At 42.0% G+C, this 20582-nt stretch overlaps 2 protein-coding genes across 8 annotated transcripts in view; both read left to right on the forward strand.

The window, feature by feature from the left end:
• The first annotated feature begins 4014 nt into the window (after positions 1-4014).
• On the forward strand, positions 4015-13151 carry LOC136646351 (uncharacterized). Its single transcript, XM_066622697.1, has 6 exons — positions 4015-4182; positions 5852-6065; positions 9512-9601; positions 10547-10624; positions 11666-11761; positions 12999-13151. The coding sequence occupies exons 1-6, from the start codon at positions 4112-4114 to the stop codon at positions 13149-13151; spliced, it is 702 nt and encodes a 233-aa protein (XP_066478794.1). The 5' UTR covers positions 4015-4111.
• Positions 13152-19427: 6276 nt separating this feature from the next.
• MLIP (muscular LMNA interacting protein) overlaps positions 19428-20582 on the forward strand; it is a 58484-nt gene continuing 57329 nt past the window's right edge. For 3 of the 7 annotated variants that reach the window (XR_010793578.1, XR_010793579.1, XM_066612412.1), the window contains exon 1: positions 19432-19689. Coding sequence is in view for 2 of the 7 variants with exons in the window: in XM_066612412.1 (XP_066468509.1) it covers positions 19624-19689 (66 nt within the window). In the remaining 5 variants the exon portion in view is untranslated. Of the gene's footprint in view, positions 19690-20582 lie in introns of all 7 variants that reach the window. The other 4 variants (XR_010793580.1, XM_066612414.1, XR_010793581.1 and 1 more) reach the window with 3 other exon arrangements.

A 20582-nucleotide genomic window follows, 5' to 3' on the forward strand; every position in this document is an offset into this window, starting at 1 on the left:
TCACTGTCTTGCCCTGCAGTTCCTAAGGCTGACCCTGCTCAGGCTACTATCTCATAGAGTTGTTGTAAAGGCACATGAAGTAGGGGAAAAGGGGGCAAGTGTGGGTGGGAGTGGGTGGATGGATGGATCAGGTTCCAGAAGGGGGGCAGTATCCCAGTCTCAGGTCCCAGGATCTGGTGGTGAGTCCTCAGTCTCATATTTTGTTTAGTTTGGGAGGTTGTGGCACAAAAAAGATTGAAGACCACTGATGTATAGGATTGTAGCCCTAGTGGGGAGCCATCAGTCAAAAACATTTGGGAACCACTGCCCTAGAGGCTACTGCCAAGGGGTGTGGCTAAATGGTGATTGGGCTGCTGTGGTTCTCCCAAGTAGCAGGTTGTTTAAGCCTTGAAGCATGTAGAATAATTGCTCTGTCAGTTTTGCAACCCAACAAAAATTGGGTCACAATGCAGTGGTGGGTTCTGGACCCACAGTTTGAAAACCACGACCCTAGATAACTCTAGCCTGTGTTCTCTGCCGATCACAGATGGATACAGGCAATTACTGGCCAAGACTACTTTCCAAGGTATGCATGCAACCATTGCAATTTCTATTGTTTTGCAAGCGCTTAGCAGAATCCTATTGTTCTCTGATTTTTGCCAGTTGGAAAGGAAAACTAGATGACTGGCTGGTTATGTGCAGACTGTAGAAAGTCACCACGTGCTAGATGTCTTCTGCCACAGGGGAAAGACCAAAATCCCTTTGGTCTTGGGAATGGAAAATCAGCATGGAGGCCAGTATCTTTCACTCACAAGATCTTTCCCCAGGCAGCTTGTGGCCTGGTTCTGGGTTAGGAGGAAAGAGGGCTAGGCTTTGTGGGCCCACTGATGGAAATCATGGCTTGGAGATGGCGTCTAACCTTTTATTATCTTTGCCACTGTGGGTTGTCTGAGTGGCTAATGAAAATCGCATCACTTTGGCTTTGTCCATTCTCAGATTATTCCAACCCAGCATGTTTTACAATCTTGCTAGTCTGTCATGAGCTACAGCCTCTCCTGTGTGTTTGGTGCCTGCAAGCTTGCTGGTGAAGATGGTATGGGAAGGATCAGGATGATCTGGTAAACCTAAGGAGTGGCAGGTCCAATACAATATTTACTATGTACAGTAATCAAAACATGGTTCAATTCACTTTTAAACTACTGTATAAACAACATATCTCTTGGTTTATAGTGTTTTCAAATCTCAACATCTGATACTTCAACTCAGATCCACTTTAGCAGATACATATCATGAGAGGTGACTTCATCTAGCCTTAAAGCTACATGTCTTTCCATGTCTACCAGTTCAACTGCTCTCCTATTCTTGATCAGCAGGCATTGTGGTCACTTGATGCCATCCCATACCAGAGATTTTGTATGTCTCTGTTCCTAGCTTTCTTCCTCTCCTTTGGAGTGCCTTACCCAGGGTATTGCAAGAATTACCACAAAATCCTTTACCTCACAATGTACAACTTCATATCTGGTAACCTGAGACCTAAGTAGGGCCAACTGCAGTTGAGAGACTCTTGTGAGTAGACATGATGAGTCAATGTTGAAAGGACACAAACCAACATGCAAATAAAACACAAGACCCTTCTCATACAGTATATATGAATGACTTAAGACCTGCATTCCGTTACATCAGGTGACCCATTTATCTCAAATTGCTGAGGGGTAAAAAGTTTCTCAGCGTTCTTGAGAATGCTGGACAAACATACTCACAATAGAGTCTGTTTCCTAGTGGGGAACAATATGTTACTGTTCTTGGCTAATAAAGGATTCCGGAGATGTAATTACACCTCAAAGTCTAAAACAAGTTGAGAAAACCTAGTCAGGTTAAGCTCTTGTGCCTTATTTTATAAATGGAAAGAGGATATGCAACAGAAACCACTAGATGGTGCCCTTACAGACCAGAAATGCTACAAGCTCCATTAATGTGAATATATTCACATTAATATATATATTCACATTAATGGGCAGGAGGAGGAAATTAATGGGCAGGAAATTGAGAAGGAAATTAATGGGCAGGAGGAGGAAATTAATTATTAATAATAATTAATATATTAATTAATATATATTGGGCAGGAGGTCTGGTCTAGAGGGTAGAGCCTCCATTTGCCTGAAGATAACATCCACAGGTCACCAGTTCGAGGCCACCGGCACCGTGCGACCTTGAAGCAGCTGACAAGCTGAGCCGAGTTATTCCATCTGCTCTGAACGTGGGAGGATGGATGCCAGAACCAGATCAGAGTGAAACATCTGGACTGTTGTGGTTCTTGAAAGATAGAACCTTCTTTCAATTGTAAAGATCCCTACGAGGATTTAATCAGCCTGTCCATGTAAACCGCCTTGAATAAAGCCTGAGGAGAAATCTGACGACCAAGGGGCGGTATATAAATACCTGTATTATTATTATTATTATTATTATTATTATTATTATTATATAAATCAAGAAAGTTGAATTAATCTGAACCAAATCTTCCTGAAAACCATGGAAAATCTATTCATCTTTGACATGTTGTCCCCTTTTTTCCTGTTACAAACTTGCTGAATTCCTGAGTATGTCTGTCTTGCTGATAGAGAATAAGATCTTACAAGCTCTGATTGCGATTATGAGATATTCTGGATTTATTGTGATAATCTACCCTTTCCCTGGGGTGATGGGTAGTTTGAAAAAAGCTAGAAACAGAAAAGTGTGTCATTCAAATTTCAGTTAAAAGATGGTCTAAAAGACTTGGCATGTGCTGAAATGCCCAGCTTGCTGGAAAATAAAAGAATGAGAGTTGAGAATTCAAAGAAAAAGTTATATTGTTGTGAGAGAGACACTGATGACTAGATATACCTGTTGTCTGAATGTAGAAAAAAAGGATTAAGAGGTTATCAATCTTGCCTTGTAAAATAACAGAGCAGGACTCTAACTGCATAGAGCTAGATTATCTTGAAAGAAAACCAAAAAAACCCAAGTTGCCACCTTGGATATTTCTTGAAAAATGCTGTGTCTCCCACCTTTGTCATATGAACATTCCAATAAGTCACCAAAAGTAGGTTCTCTTGAACTGTTAACAATATGTAAAGTGTATATTAGTTAAACTATTAGTTGAGAAGAATCTGTTTTAACTTAAAAGCCACATTCTCATAATACCCTTATTAGAACCAACTCCCCCTCTCCCAACAAAATCTTAAGTTCTCCAGAACTCTTCACCAGATTGGATGTTAAGGGAAGCAGAGGTGGGTCTGGTGCATGTCTCCCAAAGGTCTGAATTTTATAAAAGTCTTAAGGAGTTGGGAGGATTTATGTGACCCAACTATAGCTCATCCAGGCTTGTATACATAAGTTGTGCCAATGATGAGGATTTGGAGAGAACAGGGCAGGGTGAAAGCGCTCATGGGATGGTATCTCTTCCCCATAACACTGGAGTTGCCAATTACTACAGACATTGTGAAAAGACATTGTGGTCATCTTGTTACTGTGAGTTACTGTGAGTTACTTCTCCTTCAGAGAAGAGGGAGGTGCCAACATAGGAATGGAGGAGAAAAATCTCTTAAGGTGTACAAGGTATTGATTTATTCTGTCCAACATCTTTAAATCTCCATCAGTTTAAATCTCCATCAGGGCACTGTGGAAAGAAGACACACTGTTGTCCACAAGTATTGTTACAAAATCTGTTTTGCATCTCATGTGTTTTCCTTTTTGTCTGTTCATTTTGTGCAGGCTACCGTGCCTTCTATTTGGCTCACCTGGTCAACGTTTTAGTCCTCAGGTGGAGACTCCATTGCCCATTCACTTCTGACAACAGATGGTTTGCGTGGTTATTCATAAAGCCACAGGATGATTTGTCTGGACTGTTAACCTGAGCGGGAAGCCCTCAGCTCTAGCTGATACCCACTTCATTAACATCCATTTCTGTGTAGGCATATGCTGAATTAAATCTGATGACTGCTTTCACCTTTCTTGCAGGACTCTGTGAAGTGGCTTCCAAAGTCTCCTAAGCTACATGGCAGTCACAACTGGAATTCACAGGGCTCTCACCGGGCCTCTTTGAAGGGGAAGGAGAGTGTCCAAGGATGTGGCCTGTACAAATTCAGCTCAGCCAATGAGAAATGGAAAGAAGGACGAATCAGTCCTGAGCAAGAAGCTGAGGAACTCGAGGATCCGGATGAGGATGTAAGTTTCACTCTGGCGCTGTGTGGTCTGTGCCCTTCTGAATCCATATTCTCACTTATGAAAATTAAAAATTCTACATTTATGTGTGTTGGGTACCATGTGGTACAATAGTGATTCTGTCTCAGATCTAAATCTACAGGAGAATGCAACCAGAGTTGCATTCAGAGTAACACTTCCATGAACAGAAGCTCACTCTGAGAATACAAGTCATTTCTCTGAACAAAAGGAGAGTTCCCCTCATGCCTGGGTTCTTCTGTGAGAGGCATTTTGCGTGAGCAGAATACCACCTTTCTCAGAAGGCGCTTGCGTTCATGGAGAACATGTCCATTCATGGAAGCATTATACTGAATGCAACTTATGTGCTTCTATATTGGCTGTCATTTTCTGAATGACTTCCCTAAAGTCTTACATTCTGGAAATACACCAGACGTGTGTGCCAAAATTGACTTCATACTGTTGCAAATGTCCACAATTGCACTGGCAGCTGTATTCTGGAGATCTGACAGCACGTTTAAAAGAATCCAAGCAACCAGAAGCTACTGATGTGTAAGTATTGTGGACCTGAGTTGGGAAAGGCCATAGCTCTCAAGTAATCTTGGGCCTTGGCACATCTTAGTTCCACCCTGCCTTCATTTGAGGCAGTGCTTATATATGTGTGGTTGTGGAAGGGAAGAGAATGGATCAGATTCAAATTCCAATTCCTTCTTTCAGTGTGACTCCTAACTGGCTTCTAGGTGCAGTAAAAATGCTGCTTCCCCCATACAAAAATGTCATTTGGTGACTGCCAGCATCTTTCATGTGTCTTATAAAAATAAAGGAAGCAGTGTGCTTCCCCACCCTACTAAATACTCACTAGATTATTTTGTCACTATTTGACAAAAGAATTTGTTTCAGCACCACTAGCAGAAGGCTGTGTGTGTTGGTGTCTCAGCAATTCTTGTTGCTTTTCTGGTGAAAGTAACATTTTTTAGTATCCAGTCATTGACAGGAAGAATTGGAAAATGCTGAAGTTCACTCTTGATTGACAGTTGCCGCACTTCGGTCTTTCAGAGTCTTATAGAGCTATGAAATCCGACTTTCAGATGAAAGGATTGTTTTCCAAATCTTTAGTTAAGGTCCCATTTTGGAGATATGATAGAGCTCAACGATAGAGTATATGGTTGGCATGTAGAAAATTCCAGGTTCAATCTGTGTTGTTTTTAGCAAGGGCTAGAAAAGACCTCTGTCTTGAAAACCCTGGCTGCTACCAGGCCATGAAAACCCTGGCAGCATTGCCAATCCTGAACTCGATTAGGAAATGATCTGACTTCATATAAAGCTGCATCATGTGCTTATATGAGGGTCTTAGAATTTGTAGAATATGAAGCAGCACTGAAGTCCTTTGCTGTCTTCCGACCACTCTTCCCTTAGATACTAGATGTGTGATATGTCTGACTCTGAACTGCATTTTTTGATGCAACTTGGTACTCCCCTGATGGTTTTTTTTCCTGACTTGGTGAACGTGATCTGAGGCATTCTCATTTTATTTGAAGTGCCCTGCTTTCAGTTCAAGTCAACTTTATTAGTATCTGCTGTCCTCTTACAATGATTGTCTGTGTCTGTCTGTTTACAACAATGATACAAAACAGGAGCCGGTATCCAAATTCTCAGGGAGTCTCTTTGACTCTAGCAATAACATTCGAGATCCAAGAACCACTAGAGGTGCTCTTCAGCAGGACAGGCCGAAAGCAGCAACCAAGGTAAAAGCCTTCCCAGGGGTCTGCAATAAGCAGCAAGGTCCAGCTGCAGTGAAGAGCGAATTCCCAACAGAGGCCAACAGGTTTTCAAAGGAAACCAAGGAACAAGTCCCGGGAGCAGCAGATGGAACCCAGCCACCCTTGAAGGTAACACATTATCATGAAGAAGGCTCATTTCATCCTCATTTCATTTCATCCTAGAATCAAAGCAGGTAATTATATACCATCCATAACTTAAAATCCATGTACCTTTCTGGCAGAGGCAACATTTCCATTCCTTGTATGTGTTTGAGATTTCAGTATTAAGGCAAAATTCTAAGCAAGGTTTTAAAAGCTGGTTTCAGAATTATGTTCTCCCGAAGATGAACATATTAAAAACCTGTCTGTCGCTTAAAACCACACACGCACACACAAAACCATAATATTGCCACAGTGCAAGGGGGAGCAGGTCTAATCCTTTCCTCCGAGTACTTCCCCTGGGGGCTGGGGATAAGAATAGGCCCTCAGTTTGGCTGTACTTGTTGTAAGAGGCGACTAAACAGCCATCGGGTAGATGGGACTCGTTAGCCTGGGAAGGCAGCTCATCTGAGAGAAGGAAAACTCTGATCCCAAACCTCCACTGCCTTGTGGCTACATCCAGTTATGGAAAAGGCTTCAGGAGTCAACCTCAAGGCAAAATCCGGAGCCGGAGTCCCTGAGGCAGTTCATGGCTGAACACAGTCACGTTCTGGCAACTCCTGCGACGCCGCTGGAACCAACCGTATTGGCTTCTGCCTTTCCATTGGACCATTTCAGCGATGTGGAGAGGGGGGATTTGCTGCATGGGTAACAGCCTATCCTCCATACCTATTTTACCCAGGCTTCGCGCACTGGAGAGGACACTCTGTTCCAGAACACTATTCAGAGCGCGTTACCATAGTCTTCAGAGACTGAAGGATGCCAACACTTCCCCGAGTGTTGCTTTTAGCTCAAAAGGAAAACTGTGGGCTTAACTGTAAAAACTTGTCCTGTGGCTATCTTTACAAAAAGAAATCTTGTTGGGAGTACCAAATACAGATCTCCAGTGTAATGTGTAGTTCTGCCCTTAGTGAGTAGAGCCAATAAGCTCGTCAGAGAGTTGGGTGCTCCTGAGGAACCGTTGCACCAGGCTTCCAACAGCCTCCATCCTTTTCTCTTGCTATGAGGTGCCCTTGGTTCCTGCTTTTTGTTATCACTGAATTGAAAGATAATAGATAATGTGGCATTGTATTTCATAATAGACAGTATAAACATTTACCATTCCATCTTTTATTTCACGGTTGTTTTCTTGTCTAAGGTAACTTCACAGGGCCTGTGCTTCAGGAACTTTTAAGTTCAGATGATGGTAGAGTTGTTGCAATTGACATTGATGATACCCTGGTGAAAAATGTGTCAGTTTTAGAATGTCAGTTCTATTAACTTTGATTTCATTTGCTTTGATTAAAACAAAGCACATTTATTTAACCAATATTGTACTGGTTTTCAGTGCACTAGAACTGGAATACCAAATGAAAAAACATCTAAGACATTTGTGACAGCCTTCAGTTGAGTTTTTTTTAAAATTATAATTTTACTTTAAAACACCAGAAATTAACAAGTACAAACTCAGAAAGTTTGAAAATGAAATAAAAATAAAAATGAAAACGGGTATTGAAAGTTGTGTGGCAAGTGTGGAGCTCTAAATTGACATTACTTTGTTCTTCCACAAAATCAAATTGCATATTAGATATATCTTAAACAGAATATTGGTTATCTCTAAAATACATTTTTATCCACAGAAAAAAGTGTGTATCAGTTATCTACTGATTGAATCCATAATTCATTAGACCCATTTTCCCCTTCGCACACAGGAAGTCCATGAATGGTTTCCAACTGGTGATTAAAGTCTTTACTGACTTCTCTTTAAGACAAATCGTAAGTTTGTTCATTTCAGCCAAATCCAATATCTTTACCCACCATTCGTCAACTGAAGGTATCTCTAGAACAGGGCTGCCCAATATGTCGATCGTGAGCTACCAGTCAATCTCGAGGTGAAATGAGTCGATCGCAGGCTTCTCTCCCATCCACGCATCCCTAGGAGTGAGCCCCTGGCAGGCTTGTGAGCCCAGGGAGCGAGCCCAGGGAGTGAGCACCTGGCAGGCTCCTCCCTGGGAGAGGAGCCGCTGGCAGGCTTCTCTCCCATCCACGCATCCCTGGGAGTGAGCCCAATTGACTCTACTGGGGCTGACTTACCTTTCCCCTGTTTTTGCACTGGTATGTATGGAGATCTGCCCCCCCCCAACTTCCATCTGTTGGTTCTGTGTGCAAGGGGTTTTGCACTGGTCTTGCTGTGATGTCTATACAGAGATCTTCCCTCCCCCACACCTTTCCCCTGTTTTTGCACTGGTCTGTATAGAGATCTGCTCCCCCCCCCCACTTGTATTGGAATCGAGGAAGATCTGGTGAGGAGGTAGATGTGGTGTCAGCAGTGGCCCCTTTAAGGGTAAGGCCTGGGCATCCAGCAGAGTGTGCTGCACAGCTGCAGCCACTTGAAGGCAATAGGGCCCTCAGGGATATAAGAGCACCTGAGGCAGGAAGGGCTCCACTTATTTATGTGAGTCAGCCTTTTCCTACATGAAGATCATTAAGTCCAAGTACCGGTCCACCATGACTGATGAACATTTGGAAGTGTGCTTGAGGCTGGCTGTCAGCAGCTACTGTCCGACTATGCATCCTTGGCTGATTCACTTCAGTGCAAGTCATCAAAGTAAACTCAAGTAATTACAAAAAAATGTTTATAGTTAATTATGTTGTGTTGTGCAATATTGGCTCATGCAGTTATGCAAGGTACACCAACATACATTGTACATATAAATGTTATATGTTATGATGGCGCGAACATTGTAAAAAAACTCTGGTAGATCTCTGGGCCTTGCTGGGTTTCAAAGTAGCTCTTGAGCCAAAAAAGTGTGAGCACCTCTGCTCTAGAACCTTCCAATACTTATCATACAATATTCTTAGCCTTCAGTGGGTATTCAGTGAGTGATACATTGATATGACCAGGGAAAATCCTTGTCAAAAGGCATGCATTCCTTACACCATCTCAAAGCACTCAAATTACGTTCTGTAGCTTTATGTTGATCGGCTAGTTTTTCAGGTGGGGAAAAGCAATTGATATCGGTTCAGGCACACTGCATCCCAATTCACAAGATGCAGGGAACTGCAAAGAGGTGTGAGGGTCAACTCAGAAGGTTTAGGTGAGCACAGTTGCTGAAGGGCTCTCCCTGGTTCCTTGCCACTGCTTCCATGACTTCAGAGCTACAGAATCAAAACCAAATACACCTTTAGAATTCATGTAATTGGACTGCCACTTGTGCTGCACAACTGTTCCTTTGTCGGCATGTAGCCACCATAAAAAAAACAACTTGTCACGAACTGCAGCACAGGCACTGTGGGTACTTCATTCATTTTGAACTGAACAGTTTTGCATTATCATGTGTGTCCACGCGGGTTTCACTGGTGGTGGTAGCCTGTCTAGTAGGATGCTGTGTTTACTTGTGACCAGCCATTCAATGTTCACTATCATTCTTTTCCAGATAACCATTACTGTGTGCAGTCAAATGGGGAGTCTTGGTATTAGCATTGCTGGTGGAAAGGGCTCATCTCCATGTAAAGAAAACGATGAGGTGCATTTCACTACTCACACATTTCTTGACTGGTCTTGTCATGAGAATCTGAGATTGTCCTTCACTGATGCTAGTCTTGGTTTGCCATAGTCTCTCACTCTGAAAGCCTGTAGCGGTATATTACGGTAGCTTTAATGACAAGAGCAAAAGTCTAGTCACACGTTGAATCCCAGAATGACAGAATCGGTGACCACGTTTTTGTGAAGTGACCTAGAAGAAAATAATTATTGGGTCAGAGATTCAAAGGGCCATGAGCAGAAGGAGAAAGCCATTAGCACTGTTCAGCAAATGTTTGCATAAGAGTTCATGCAGAGCTATAATAGGTAAGTTCAGTCACAGTTATGCCACTTCTTGCGCAAGCGGTGGAGCATTTCTGGATTTGGTTTTTACTTTTCTTGAGCAATGTTCTAGTGCCGAGTGGAGAGCAGCCCTTCTGTGAGTGGAAGACATCTTCTGCATGCAGATGGGCCCCCTTTGAATCCAACCTATTACTTTTAAGAGGTGTGTGAACAAAACTGTTTCCCAAGAGCCATGTATTGAAAAGGCCATTGCCAAACTCGTTTTCACCTAAATTTAGGGTGACGCCTTTGGAAGCTTACACATGAGCCCAACAACTTTCTGGCCCATCTGTTCACATCTGCGGTTGCTCCGTCCTGTTTTGGACAGTGTGTTATCATTATGCCACACTTGAATGCTTCCATTCATATCCTCAAGTTCCATCTTTCTTTTCCACCTACAGGGTAATTGGTAGGTGTCCTATTGCAATTATTTGCTCTGTCTTAACCCAGGAACGCTGGGTTTAATTTATGTGTTCGTGCCAACCAAAATATCTGGCTTCCGTGTCATTAGTTGCAGTTTCTTTCCTTTTGGCTTTGTGAAATCTGGCTAATATGATCAACTTCTGAGTCTAAAATTCTGTGTGTGTGTGTTTTTTTTCCTCCCCAGGGAATTTTAATAGCACATGTATCCAAAGATGGCCCAATCGACATTGTTGGGGTAGAATCTGATGATGTAGTGTTGCAGGTATTGAGATTTTAGTATCCTTGCTAGTATGGTCAAGAGAAAGTTAGTTATCCTCAACTCCCATTGAAACCAGGGGAAAAAGGTAGTTGAACTGTTGATTTCAATGGGACTGTCCTGTGACTGCTTTTTTTTTTCTTTCTAAGTGAAGGTCTTGCTCTGTAAATAAATGCAACTTTTTGAATTTCATGACACTGTGCTGTTAGCAGCAGAAGTAAAGAAAAGTAGAAATACAGCATACTAAGCAATGTCAAGATGCCAGCTGAACACAGGGCAATAACATCTGTGTTGGAAGCAATCTGGGGAGAACTTATGCTTTGTAATATATAGAAAGCCCCAGTATCCTTTTCTGGCCTGTCCCAAGATTTTTGGCAATGTGAGTGAAAAGACACTGTGATTAGGGGGACTGTTGATGTGATTCAGCCGAAGGCACCCCTTGTATATCATGGGTCTATAAGGTAATACGACCAAAAACCAAGTTGCTACCTGACTTAAAATTGGGCTACAAAAGTACTGGGACTGCATTTTTTCCCTTGTTACAAAAATGCATTTTAATCAAGTGTTCAAATTCAGGAGTAGGTTGTGGGTGTAGTCTCATGCTTTGAAGGTGTTGTTATATGAAGCAGTGTTGCATGTGTGCTTCTCAGGCTCAAATTAGACATGGCACACATTTGTGTGCATCTTTTCCCTTATTTTTTACCCTGCACATGCCCAATCTCGTCTGATCTCAGAAGCTAAGCAGGGTCAGGCCTGGTTAGTACTTGGATGGGAGACTGCCTGGGAATACCAGGTGCTGTAGGCTTATACCATAGTCTTTTGAGACTGAAGGTTGCCAACCATTTATTTTGAAAGGATGGGGAACAGAAGGAAAGAGATGCTTAACTCTTTCCCCTATGGCATTTTTCCCCATTCAAATTCCCCCTCTCCTGCCCGCTGCTTTTCCACCTGTGCGAGAAAAGATATGGTTACAAGTCTGCTCATCTGTTTTAACAATCCTTGAAAAGTTAAAATGCTTATTCTACCTTTTTTTTTTTTTTTTTAAAGGATGCCATTAATTCGGAACCCAGTACACCTGATTCTGGTCCTGTTGAGACAGTGACAAAAAGTGGCCCATTCCAGACAATAAACCATGTTATAACGGTAAGTAATGGTGAGGGATGAAAATGATGCATTAAAAATCATAGTGCCAAAGCATACATAACTAATATTTGTTAAATATTGTATAGTCAAACTGTCTCACTTTTTGCTCTCACTTTAAATTTTCTTCCAGGCAGATGTCTGGTTCTTGGGCTGACTTTTCTTTTTTCAACAACCCAGCAGATGTCACTGTTAGATGAGTTATTCTCATCTAAAACATGCAGATACACTTTAGACAGTGTTTAGCAATAGTTTGAATTGATTATTCTTTTTTCTAAAGCAAACTAATACAAACTAATTTCCTGCAAAGCAATTTATTTCAAGCAGTGCAGGACATCTTTCAGACATACAGTGAAGGATATCTTCAGAAATCCAAATATTTGCAAAAAAATTAAAAATACAGTCTTACTTCAGCATTTACGATTTTGACTAAACAGATTAACTTTTCTGTAGGGAGAATTCTGTTTCATATTAATGGATTCTGATTCCCAAGTTCAAATATTTCAATAACTGCTGAAATACACTTTATATTTTGGGAGGCCAGCATCAAATAAAAAAATATGTACATTTACCAGTAAAACACAGGACCTGCCACATGCATTTGGCTAGTAATGCCTTAGCTTGTGTATTCATTTATGCATGGATTTGATGGCAGGTGTACCGAGATTCCTTTGCTGTCATCAGTATGAGGCGAGAAAGATTTCTGGAAGTTTGAAAAACACTGATATACAATTTTGTATCAACTATCCAATACTAAATATCTTTGCATATCAGAAGCTGCAAAATATCAATTGCCCAGATATTGAATCCTGACATGAAATATGCAGTGGGTGTGTCAAACACAGATATCCAAATTTGGAGAACATTCAAGCTTTGTAAGAATATCTGGCATCAAAAACTGGGAGAATTTTCAAGGGCTTTTTTTGTGAATTTTTTTCAGCTTTACTGCAATTAGCGATTTTCAACCACTGTACCACAGCACATTAGTGTGCCACGAATGATCCATAGGTGTACCATGGGAGTTTGTGGGTCACTTATTAATAGGGCCATTGGGGAATGTGAACCCCATGGTTGTAGTGCAGTGTGCCTTGTCAAAAAAACTGATGGTGTGCCTTGATAATATCAGTGCCTTGTCAGTGTGCCATGAGATGAAAAGGGTTGAAAGTCACTTACCTAGATTCTCTTGTGCAATTCACATCTCTTCTCCTCCCCCTCCCCACTCTTTTTCATGGTACCCAAGATACCTCGAATCATCCTAACACGACCTTCCACTTCAGATGAAGATACTGACCAGTTAACACAAGACCCGGATGACTTTGAGCCAGAGGAGACAGAGAATACAGAAAGCCATCTTTATTCAGACTGTTTAAACAATGCTTTTTATCCTCCTTAATAAAATATTCTTTTTAGAAAACAAATCTTTCTGGCATTTCTTGCTGCCTTTCTGTTATTTTGAATATGGCTCATCAGCAGCTCTTCCTTACTCAGAGTTCAAGAGTGCAAGAGAGACAGATTTCAGCCAGCAAGAAAAACCAACTACAGTTCCAATTCATCTGCATTAACTTTCACTTGGGCTGGGATTTAGGAACTTAATTGCCGAGTTGGCAGCTTAGGACGCAATCCAAACCCACTTTCCAGCACTGACATAAGAGCAATGCAGCTCCAAGGTAAGGGAACAAATATTCCCTTACTTTGAGGAGAAGTCCATGAGTGCCAACCAACTGCATGACGCAGCATACATCCCGTTGGCGCAGCTATGCCAGTGCTGGAAAGTTGGTTAGGATCTGGGCCTTAATCAGCAATCATAATCAAGAATAAACAGCAAACAATTACATATGAGAAAGGACTTACTTATGACACAGGACTTATCTTGTCTGTGACAGGAGGTCTGGTCTAGAGGGTAGAGCCTCCATTAGCCCAAAGATAACATCTGAAGGTCGCCAGTTCGAGGCCACTGGCAGCTCTGTGAATGGTGAGACCTTGAAGCAGCTGACAAGCTGAGCTGAGTTATTCCACCTGCTCTTTGGTGTGAGCGAAGAAGTGTCTTGGCTGCCCTTCAAGTGAGAGATGAAGGAGCTGCTTGTCAACTAGCGTGGGACGCAACTTGGGGCCAGAAGTTATACCAGACCGTGAAAGATCCACCTGAAATGTTGTGCGGTTCTTGAAAGATAGAACCATTCTGTTATTGTAAAAATCCCCTTGGGGGTTTAGAGATAGCCTGCCTATGTGAACCGCCTTTATTCAAGTCAAAGGAGTAATCAAATGACCAGAAAGGTGGTATATAAATACCAGTATTATTATTAATATTATTATTTTATTATATTGTCCTGTAGAAAATAGCTTTTACTGGTAAACAACTGAGGAAAAGGGAAAACCTATTTTTAGGGTTTTTTAAATTGTGTCATTTCATCGTATGTTCTCATTTTCTATATTAAGTCAAACTCTCATTTTAAAAATTATGAGATCTCTTTGATTTGAATCAAATTTCTTTGATTTGATCATTATCTTTTATGGGCATTTTACACCTGAATAAAATTGTATTGCTGTTCAGGGCAGTCAATCACAGGTCCCTTTTTCAAAAGACATGACTTAATTATCTTGAGGCCACTTTCGTTGTGAGGAAACATAACTGTGAGCCCTACACAATATTGCTTTTCACTACCTTTCCTTGAACTGTTATAAAGTCACGCCGGTCTTTGCAGGACCAGGTTTCTCTGGAGAATAGAGAGCCACCAACATTGTTATTAATATAATAGATAGAGCTAAAGGCCTGAGAAGAGGGGGACTGGTGGGGGGGGGGCAAATTCCCTGGGGCCCAGACCTCCAAAGGGCCCAAGTCATGACAAAACAAACAATATAGTACAAAGCAAATTTATTGCACAATAACTTTGGCTACCTCAATCTCAACCTATCCAGGACTGCTTTCTCACTACTGCTTTAATCCACTTTCAATTCACTTCTATACCCCATTGCATATAGGAAGGGAGGGCAATCAGGCCTCTTCCCTTGGGCCCAATACCAGTGCTCAGTGGCTCTGCAAACAGCCTGTCAGTAGCCCCTGAACCTGAGCCAGAAGTTCTCCCTTGAAAACTTGGTAAATCTTATTTACATCCACAGACAGATATAAAGAGTTTTCATGTGTATAGATAATAGGGTCGTTTTGTTTTTCCCCCCTTTATTTTTGAAATGTCAGAAACTAATAGAAAACATGCCCAAGTCTTTCCAGGTGATGCCTGTGCTGAATGTTTTGTATCATGTGCACTGGACACATGGCTTAGGTGCAACTTTGTTCCATTCTCTGCTACAGCTTGCACCATGCAGCTGTCAGGTGTGACAAGGACACCAACATTAAGTCAGTCCCTTGAGAGCTTGGTAGAATTTCCTTTTTAAATGGGTCCATACGCACAAACACTTATGTAGTTTAGGGCCTGAAAACCACTGGATATCAAGCACTGGATATCACTGATGTAAAAAAATGTGCCTTTTTTCCAACTGTAATGCAGCTTAGAACATGGCTGACAGAGACACACTCCCAGAGATGTTCCCGGAGGACAAGAAGTAGATGACCTAAGGATATTTGCATATATCCCACTTTGGGACAATAATTCTGGCTCTGCTTGTTTTACCCACTTTTGGCTTTGTCTGTAAAGTACGAGACCATCCCAGAAAGTATTCCTTTTAAGGCCACCCCTTGGCCTACAGCATGGTACATAACCTCCTGCTGTGATGTATGCTTCAACTTCTTACTTTGTTTTCATCGTATTTTGCCTTTTAGCCACCAGGTGGTAACCCACACCTGTGTATAATTCCATACTCTGAAATCTGTCAACTGGCATTCCCCAGGAAAGAAGACTTGGCATAAAGCCAAGGTCAAGTGGGTCCTCTCTTCAAAACATATTGTGGTCCTGTAGTGGCACTCAGTTGTTTCTACTCTCTAGAGGTGGGTATAATATGCACCGTTTAGTGCCATGTGATGTTTTCCTTCTGCTCCTGCGTGCCTTGTTATCTCTCCTCTGTAGCACTGACAGAGCTTAGTAGTATTGTCCACAGAATGACGGCAGCAGCTGCTGTTGTAGGAATGTGGACTGCGATCTCTCACAAGATTAAATTCCCCCATCCTCAGATTCCATGCCAGCTGAAAGGTAGGAACTCTGGCAATAACAGCAGGCAAGCTCTGAGCGTGTAATATTTCCATTGGGAAACAATTGTATGCAGTTCTTAATTACTTTTGGGCTGGGGGGGGGGGGGAGTCAGCCCAGGGCCATATTTTTAGTGCTTGAGATGCAATGATAAAGAAAATGTCTCTGAGCATGTCTGGAGTGCATCTTCCTCACTACAGATCAACCATGGCCAGTTTCAGCATTTCTTGAACAGGGCTTCCTGGTCAGCTATGATTGCATATTGAGCTCTGTCTCCTTTTTTCTAGAAATGTAAGGACTGATCTTGCTAAAAAGAAACAGTGAGGTTTAAAACTAACAAGCTGATTTTGCTGACAGTATTGGGATGAGCCATCATTCTGACTTGTCCCAGAGCTGTTTCTGCTGCTGTAGCCATTTTCTTATCCCCCAAGGCTACCAGAATGCAAATCATTGAGGGTCACATATAGGCAGGCTATACACTCATAAGTATTTATGAGTGCAACACTGCCACAAAGGGTTTGGGGATTCTGGCACAGTCATATAAGACCCCAAACAATGCTGTGAGATGACCAACCTTAAGAAAATGATGCAGAAATTAAATAGGTATTGCATAACTGATAAAGTACAAATTACAATCAGGATGGTGTAGTGGTTCTGTAGTTGGTCTGAGACCTGGAAGATCCAGGATCAAATCCCTACTCAGCCACAAAGCTTCCTGGGTGACCGTGGGCCAGTCACTATCTCCCAGCCTAACCTACCTCACAAGGTTGTGAGGACAAAAGGAGGTAACTATGTACACCACCCTGAGCTCCTAGCAGGAAGGAGCTCCCTGCCCTTCTCCATGCAATTCCACTTACTATAGCTGTGCCATTGACCACTGTACTTGATCCCTGCACGTGCAATAGATTTCTTCTGTGTACACATTTTACATGTGACTTAAAAGCACGACCAGTAACAATATCTCTGCAATAAGCTCTGCATTCGCTCATACATTAGCTTCTCTACAGGATTGTGAATGTGTTTGTATACAAACCACTTTTTCTGATTGTTAAGGCCGAGGGCCAAAGTACATACTGCATTCAATGCGTTATGAAGAGGTGGCCTTAAGATCTGTGGGAGGAACCAGCAATGTGATTGCTGCTTCACATGCCAGAGCTACCAAACTACATTGTCGAGCTCTTGCACATGGTTTCAGCATTCTTGTTAGCAGAACCGCATGGGATAAGTGGCAATCCCAGAAATGCTAAATCTGCCCTAAGTTGCTTTCTGATCCTAATTTGTCACCAGGGCCATATTCTATTATGCAAAGTACAGGCTATGATCATTATTAAACTTTTTTTTTTTTTTTTTACAAGGACAGCTGCAGTTTTCTTTTAGGGTAGTCTCTCACATGGCACCTAATGTTACTTTTTGCATTTGCTTCTAATAACCTAGACTGTGCTTTCCATTTGAACATGGCTCTATTACTTCTCTCTGCTGTGTTAATGACATTATAGGTGCATACAAATGAGAGTCTCCAAGGCACTCTTGGATCAAGGTGTGAGAACACTCTCAGACAAGTTGTTCTTGCCACTGAGCATGCCTCTGCCACTGGCTGATCACTGCTTCCCAAAACATGGCCGTAAATCACTTCCAAGGCAATGTTTGTGTAGCAACCAGTGGGTGTGTTGTTGTTGTTGTGAACCATGGAGCTCAGAGCAGAGCCAGGGAATGGGCCCCTTCTCAACAGAGTTGCTAATATTGGACTCCTGACTTCATCAGTCATGAACTGCTGCCAGGTTATTCTTCTATAGCTAATAAGACATAAGAACTTGCATCCCATGCTATGCAAAAGACTTTACAGATATACTGCTCTTTTATACACTTTGGTTTCAAATCTTTTTTTTTTTTTTTAAATGCCATGCAAATACAAAGGAATTGAATGCTTTGCAGTTAAGGGATTTAGGGCATGTTTCCTTCGTTTGATAAGATTTCAACTCTAAACTTGTTCATGTGCTTACATTTATTTATTATTTAATGTAGTTCCATCAATATGCATGGTGCTTCACAGAGAAAATGCAGTTCCCTGCCCTGAGGATCTTACAATCTAAAATTCACCATATGGGAAGTATGAGAGGGAGAATAATGGGAAGAACAGCCATTCAGTTCCATTAAATTGATTTAATCAAAGTCTGCTTCTGTCCTCAGGCAGACGGAAGCATCATTTTTCTGCAGTCACCTGAAAGGAAATGGTGGCTCCACCCAACCTCCAACAAACTTGAAGAGAGATCAACTCCTCACTGGTGGCCAAAGAGGGTGACTCTCTGGTGACTGAAAAATTCCTCTCACTGCTGATCGACGGGTTTTGCAAAAACCAGGACTAGATTTGGGAAGGAACGGCAGGAATCTGTATTCTTCTGCAAAAGCCCAAGAGGTCAAGAGCAGCCCCCTCCCCTTTCCTTCACAGAAAACTTGGAGAGGGAAGGGAGAAGGGCTTTTTCTCCTGCAGGACTGAGCATTTTTGCACCATCTTTGGGTCTGCACACAGGCTTCTTGTCCTCACATCAAGCCAATACCTTATTTCAGCACCTCCTGGGTGCACCTCTTTCTCTCTCCTGCTTCTGTTGCCCCAGCCAGTAGTGGGGCAGCAAATTAAAAGCATGTCTGCTTCCATGATGCCTGAATTGGTTGAATGCTTGATGTTCCTTTCTGTTTCAGCCAGATGTTGTCTGACAATCCTAATCGCTCCATCCCTATTTCTATTCCAAATGTACAGGCCAGAGAGAGAGAGAGAGAGAGAGAGAGAGAGAGAGAGAGAGAGAGAGCAAAGCAAGCAGGTAGTGCTATTCAGTTATGTTTGGCCCTGGATTCCATGTGGCACTCAATATTGTTATAGTCACTTTAAAAGTTAAGGAGTGTTGATTCTCATGGGTAAGATCTTAATATGTGATTATTCAAAGAAAGGCAAGTTCAGCAAATGTCTTATTTCTTCCACTACTGTTCCCTGAAATGTCTCTTGGCCTATAGATTCACAGGGGTGTGTGTCTGCATGGTCCATACTTGTACCTGAACTTTTTCCTGGGGTGGATTTTCCCTTGGCAGCAGTCCAAAATTGTTGTCTTCAAAAAGCATTTGGGGATGCTTGACAAAAGAGCAGTTTAAATGGAAGCCAGTGCTTCTGTGTAACCCCCCCCCCCAACTTCCATTTCCCTTCCTAAAGCACTTGACGTACTATGCTTTCATCCTACATTTTAAACTTTAAAGAGGAGTTGAGGAACAGGAGCTCTAGATATGTGCCTGTCCCTCTAGGTTACAGATATGCCTGACAGTGATGACGAGGATCAGGGAGTATGATGCCACAGAGTGACATTCAGTTGACTGAGAACTTTTGCTTAGGATTGCCTCAACAACATTTTCTAATTTCTTTGGGGGAACCTGAAGCAGCACTTATTTTACAAGTGCCAGGTAATTAAAATTCTGTTGTGATGCAAGAGCTCATGTCCACCCACTTATTTGATGCCAACAGGGCATTTATTGTTATCTGAAGCCAGTTGCTTGCCTTCCCGCCAGGGTTCTATTTGTGAATTTTCTACGTCTATAAATGGAAAGCCGAGCTAACAAGAAATTATCACCCGGGCAGCCTGAGAGTTCTGTCTCACAACTTGAGCATGTACCGTGGTGGTATCTTAACGTGGAGCCGGTTTAAGTTGCTTCTTTACAGGGCCTGGGTCTTTTTCTTCTTGGAAAATGGAGTTGGGAAAGCATAAGAGAGAAACTTCAGCAAGAGACACTTGGTGGAAGGAGAAGCAGCAGGTAGGATGTGGTTTGCCTTAGAAGAATTTGTTAACTGGGAGTTAAGGACTAGGAAGAAACGCAAAGTAGCACATAGCAGTTACTATTTTGATACTTCCTCAAGTCAGTGACCTTGAAGATTAGCAGGTTCCATAGCAGTGCATTGAAATTAATATGCTGGTATTTTTTTTCTGTGTGAAGTACGGGACCTTCATAGGCATTTCTGTACTGTTTGCTTGTTTTAATGATAAACTACATCTCCTCCTGTTGTTCTTTGTAAAGGATTGTCCAGAAAGTGGATTCTGTAGTTTGGCAAGTCTTAGAATGAGCTGTGTGCTGTTCACTCTACATCTGATACTGAAGAGAACTCAGGGGGAGAGAGCTGAAAAAGAAAGCCCACTATTTCAGTGTTGTTTACAATATTTACTGAATACAACTCCTGAGTGATACAAGGCAACTTTTGTGTGTGCCAGAAGTTGCTTCCCTGGTGGCATGAAGGCGCCGTGTTATTCTTGACTCTGAAAATTGATAAGTTGCTTTTAAAAAAAGAAACCAAGCTGGCAGTCACTTTCAGTAAGTAACAAAGTAAAAATGATATTGCACTCTTGAGTCAGAAGGCAGTGCTGTTGGGGCACCAGTCTATTTTTCCCTCCTACTTGACGGTGAAAAATTTGCCAGCATTTACTGGTTTTCTACTCCTTCATTCTGCTGAAGTGCATGATGTTTGGTTTCGGTGAGTAAGATCAGATTGCAACCCAAGTCTTCTTGAACACAATGGGTTTACTTCTGAGTAAGGTAAATAACACCATTTTCAAACACCTCTATTTATAGACAAGAGTGCAAAGTTGTATAATTTGAATGAAACAGTTCACTGAAGGAACCTACTGACAACTGTTTCATTTTTATTTGAAGTC

This window comes from Tiliqua scincoides, chromosome 1 (genome assembly GCF_035046505.1).
Source record: "Tiliqua scincoides isolate rTilSci1 chromosome 1, rTilSci1.hap2, whole genome shotgun sequence".
Lineage (NCBI taxonomy): Eukaryota > Metazoa > Chordata > Lepidosauria > Squamata > Scincidae > Tiliqua > Tiliqua scincoides.

Coding starts and splice junctions, on each gene's coding strand:
- LOC136646351 (XM_066622697.1), top strand. CDS start 4,112: ATGAGAAATGGAAAGAAGGACGAATCAGTCCTGAGCAAGAAGCTGAGG. Junction 6,066..9,511: donor GAACCCAGCCACCCTTGAAG/GTAACACATTAT, acceptor ATTCTTTTCCAG/ATAACCATTACTGTGTGCAG. Junction 10,625..11,665: donor CTGATGATGTAGTGTTGCAG/GTATTGAGATTT, acceptor TTTTTTTTAAAG/GATGCCATTAATTCGGAACC.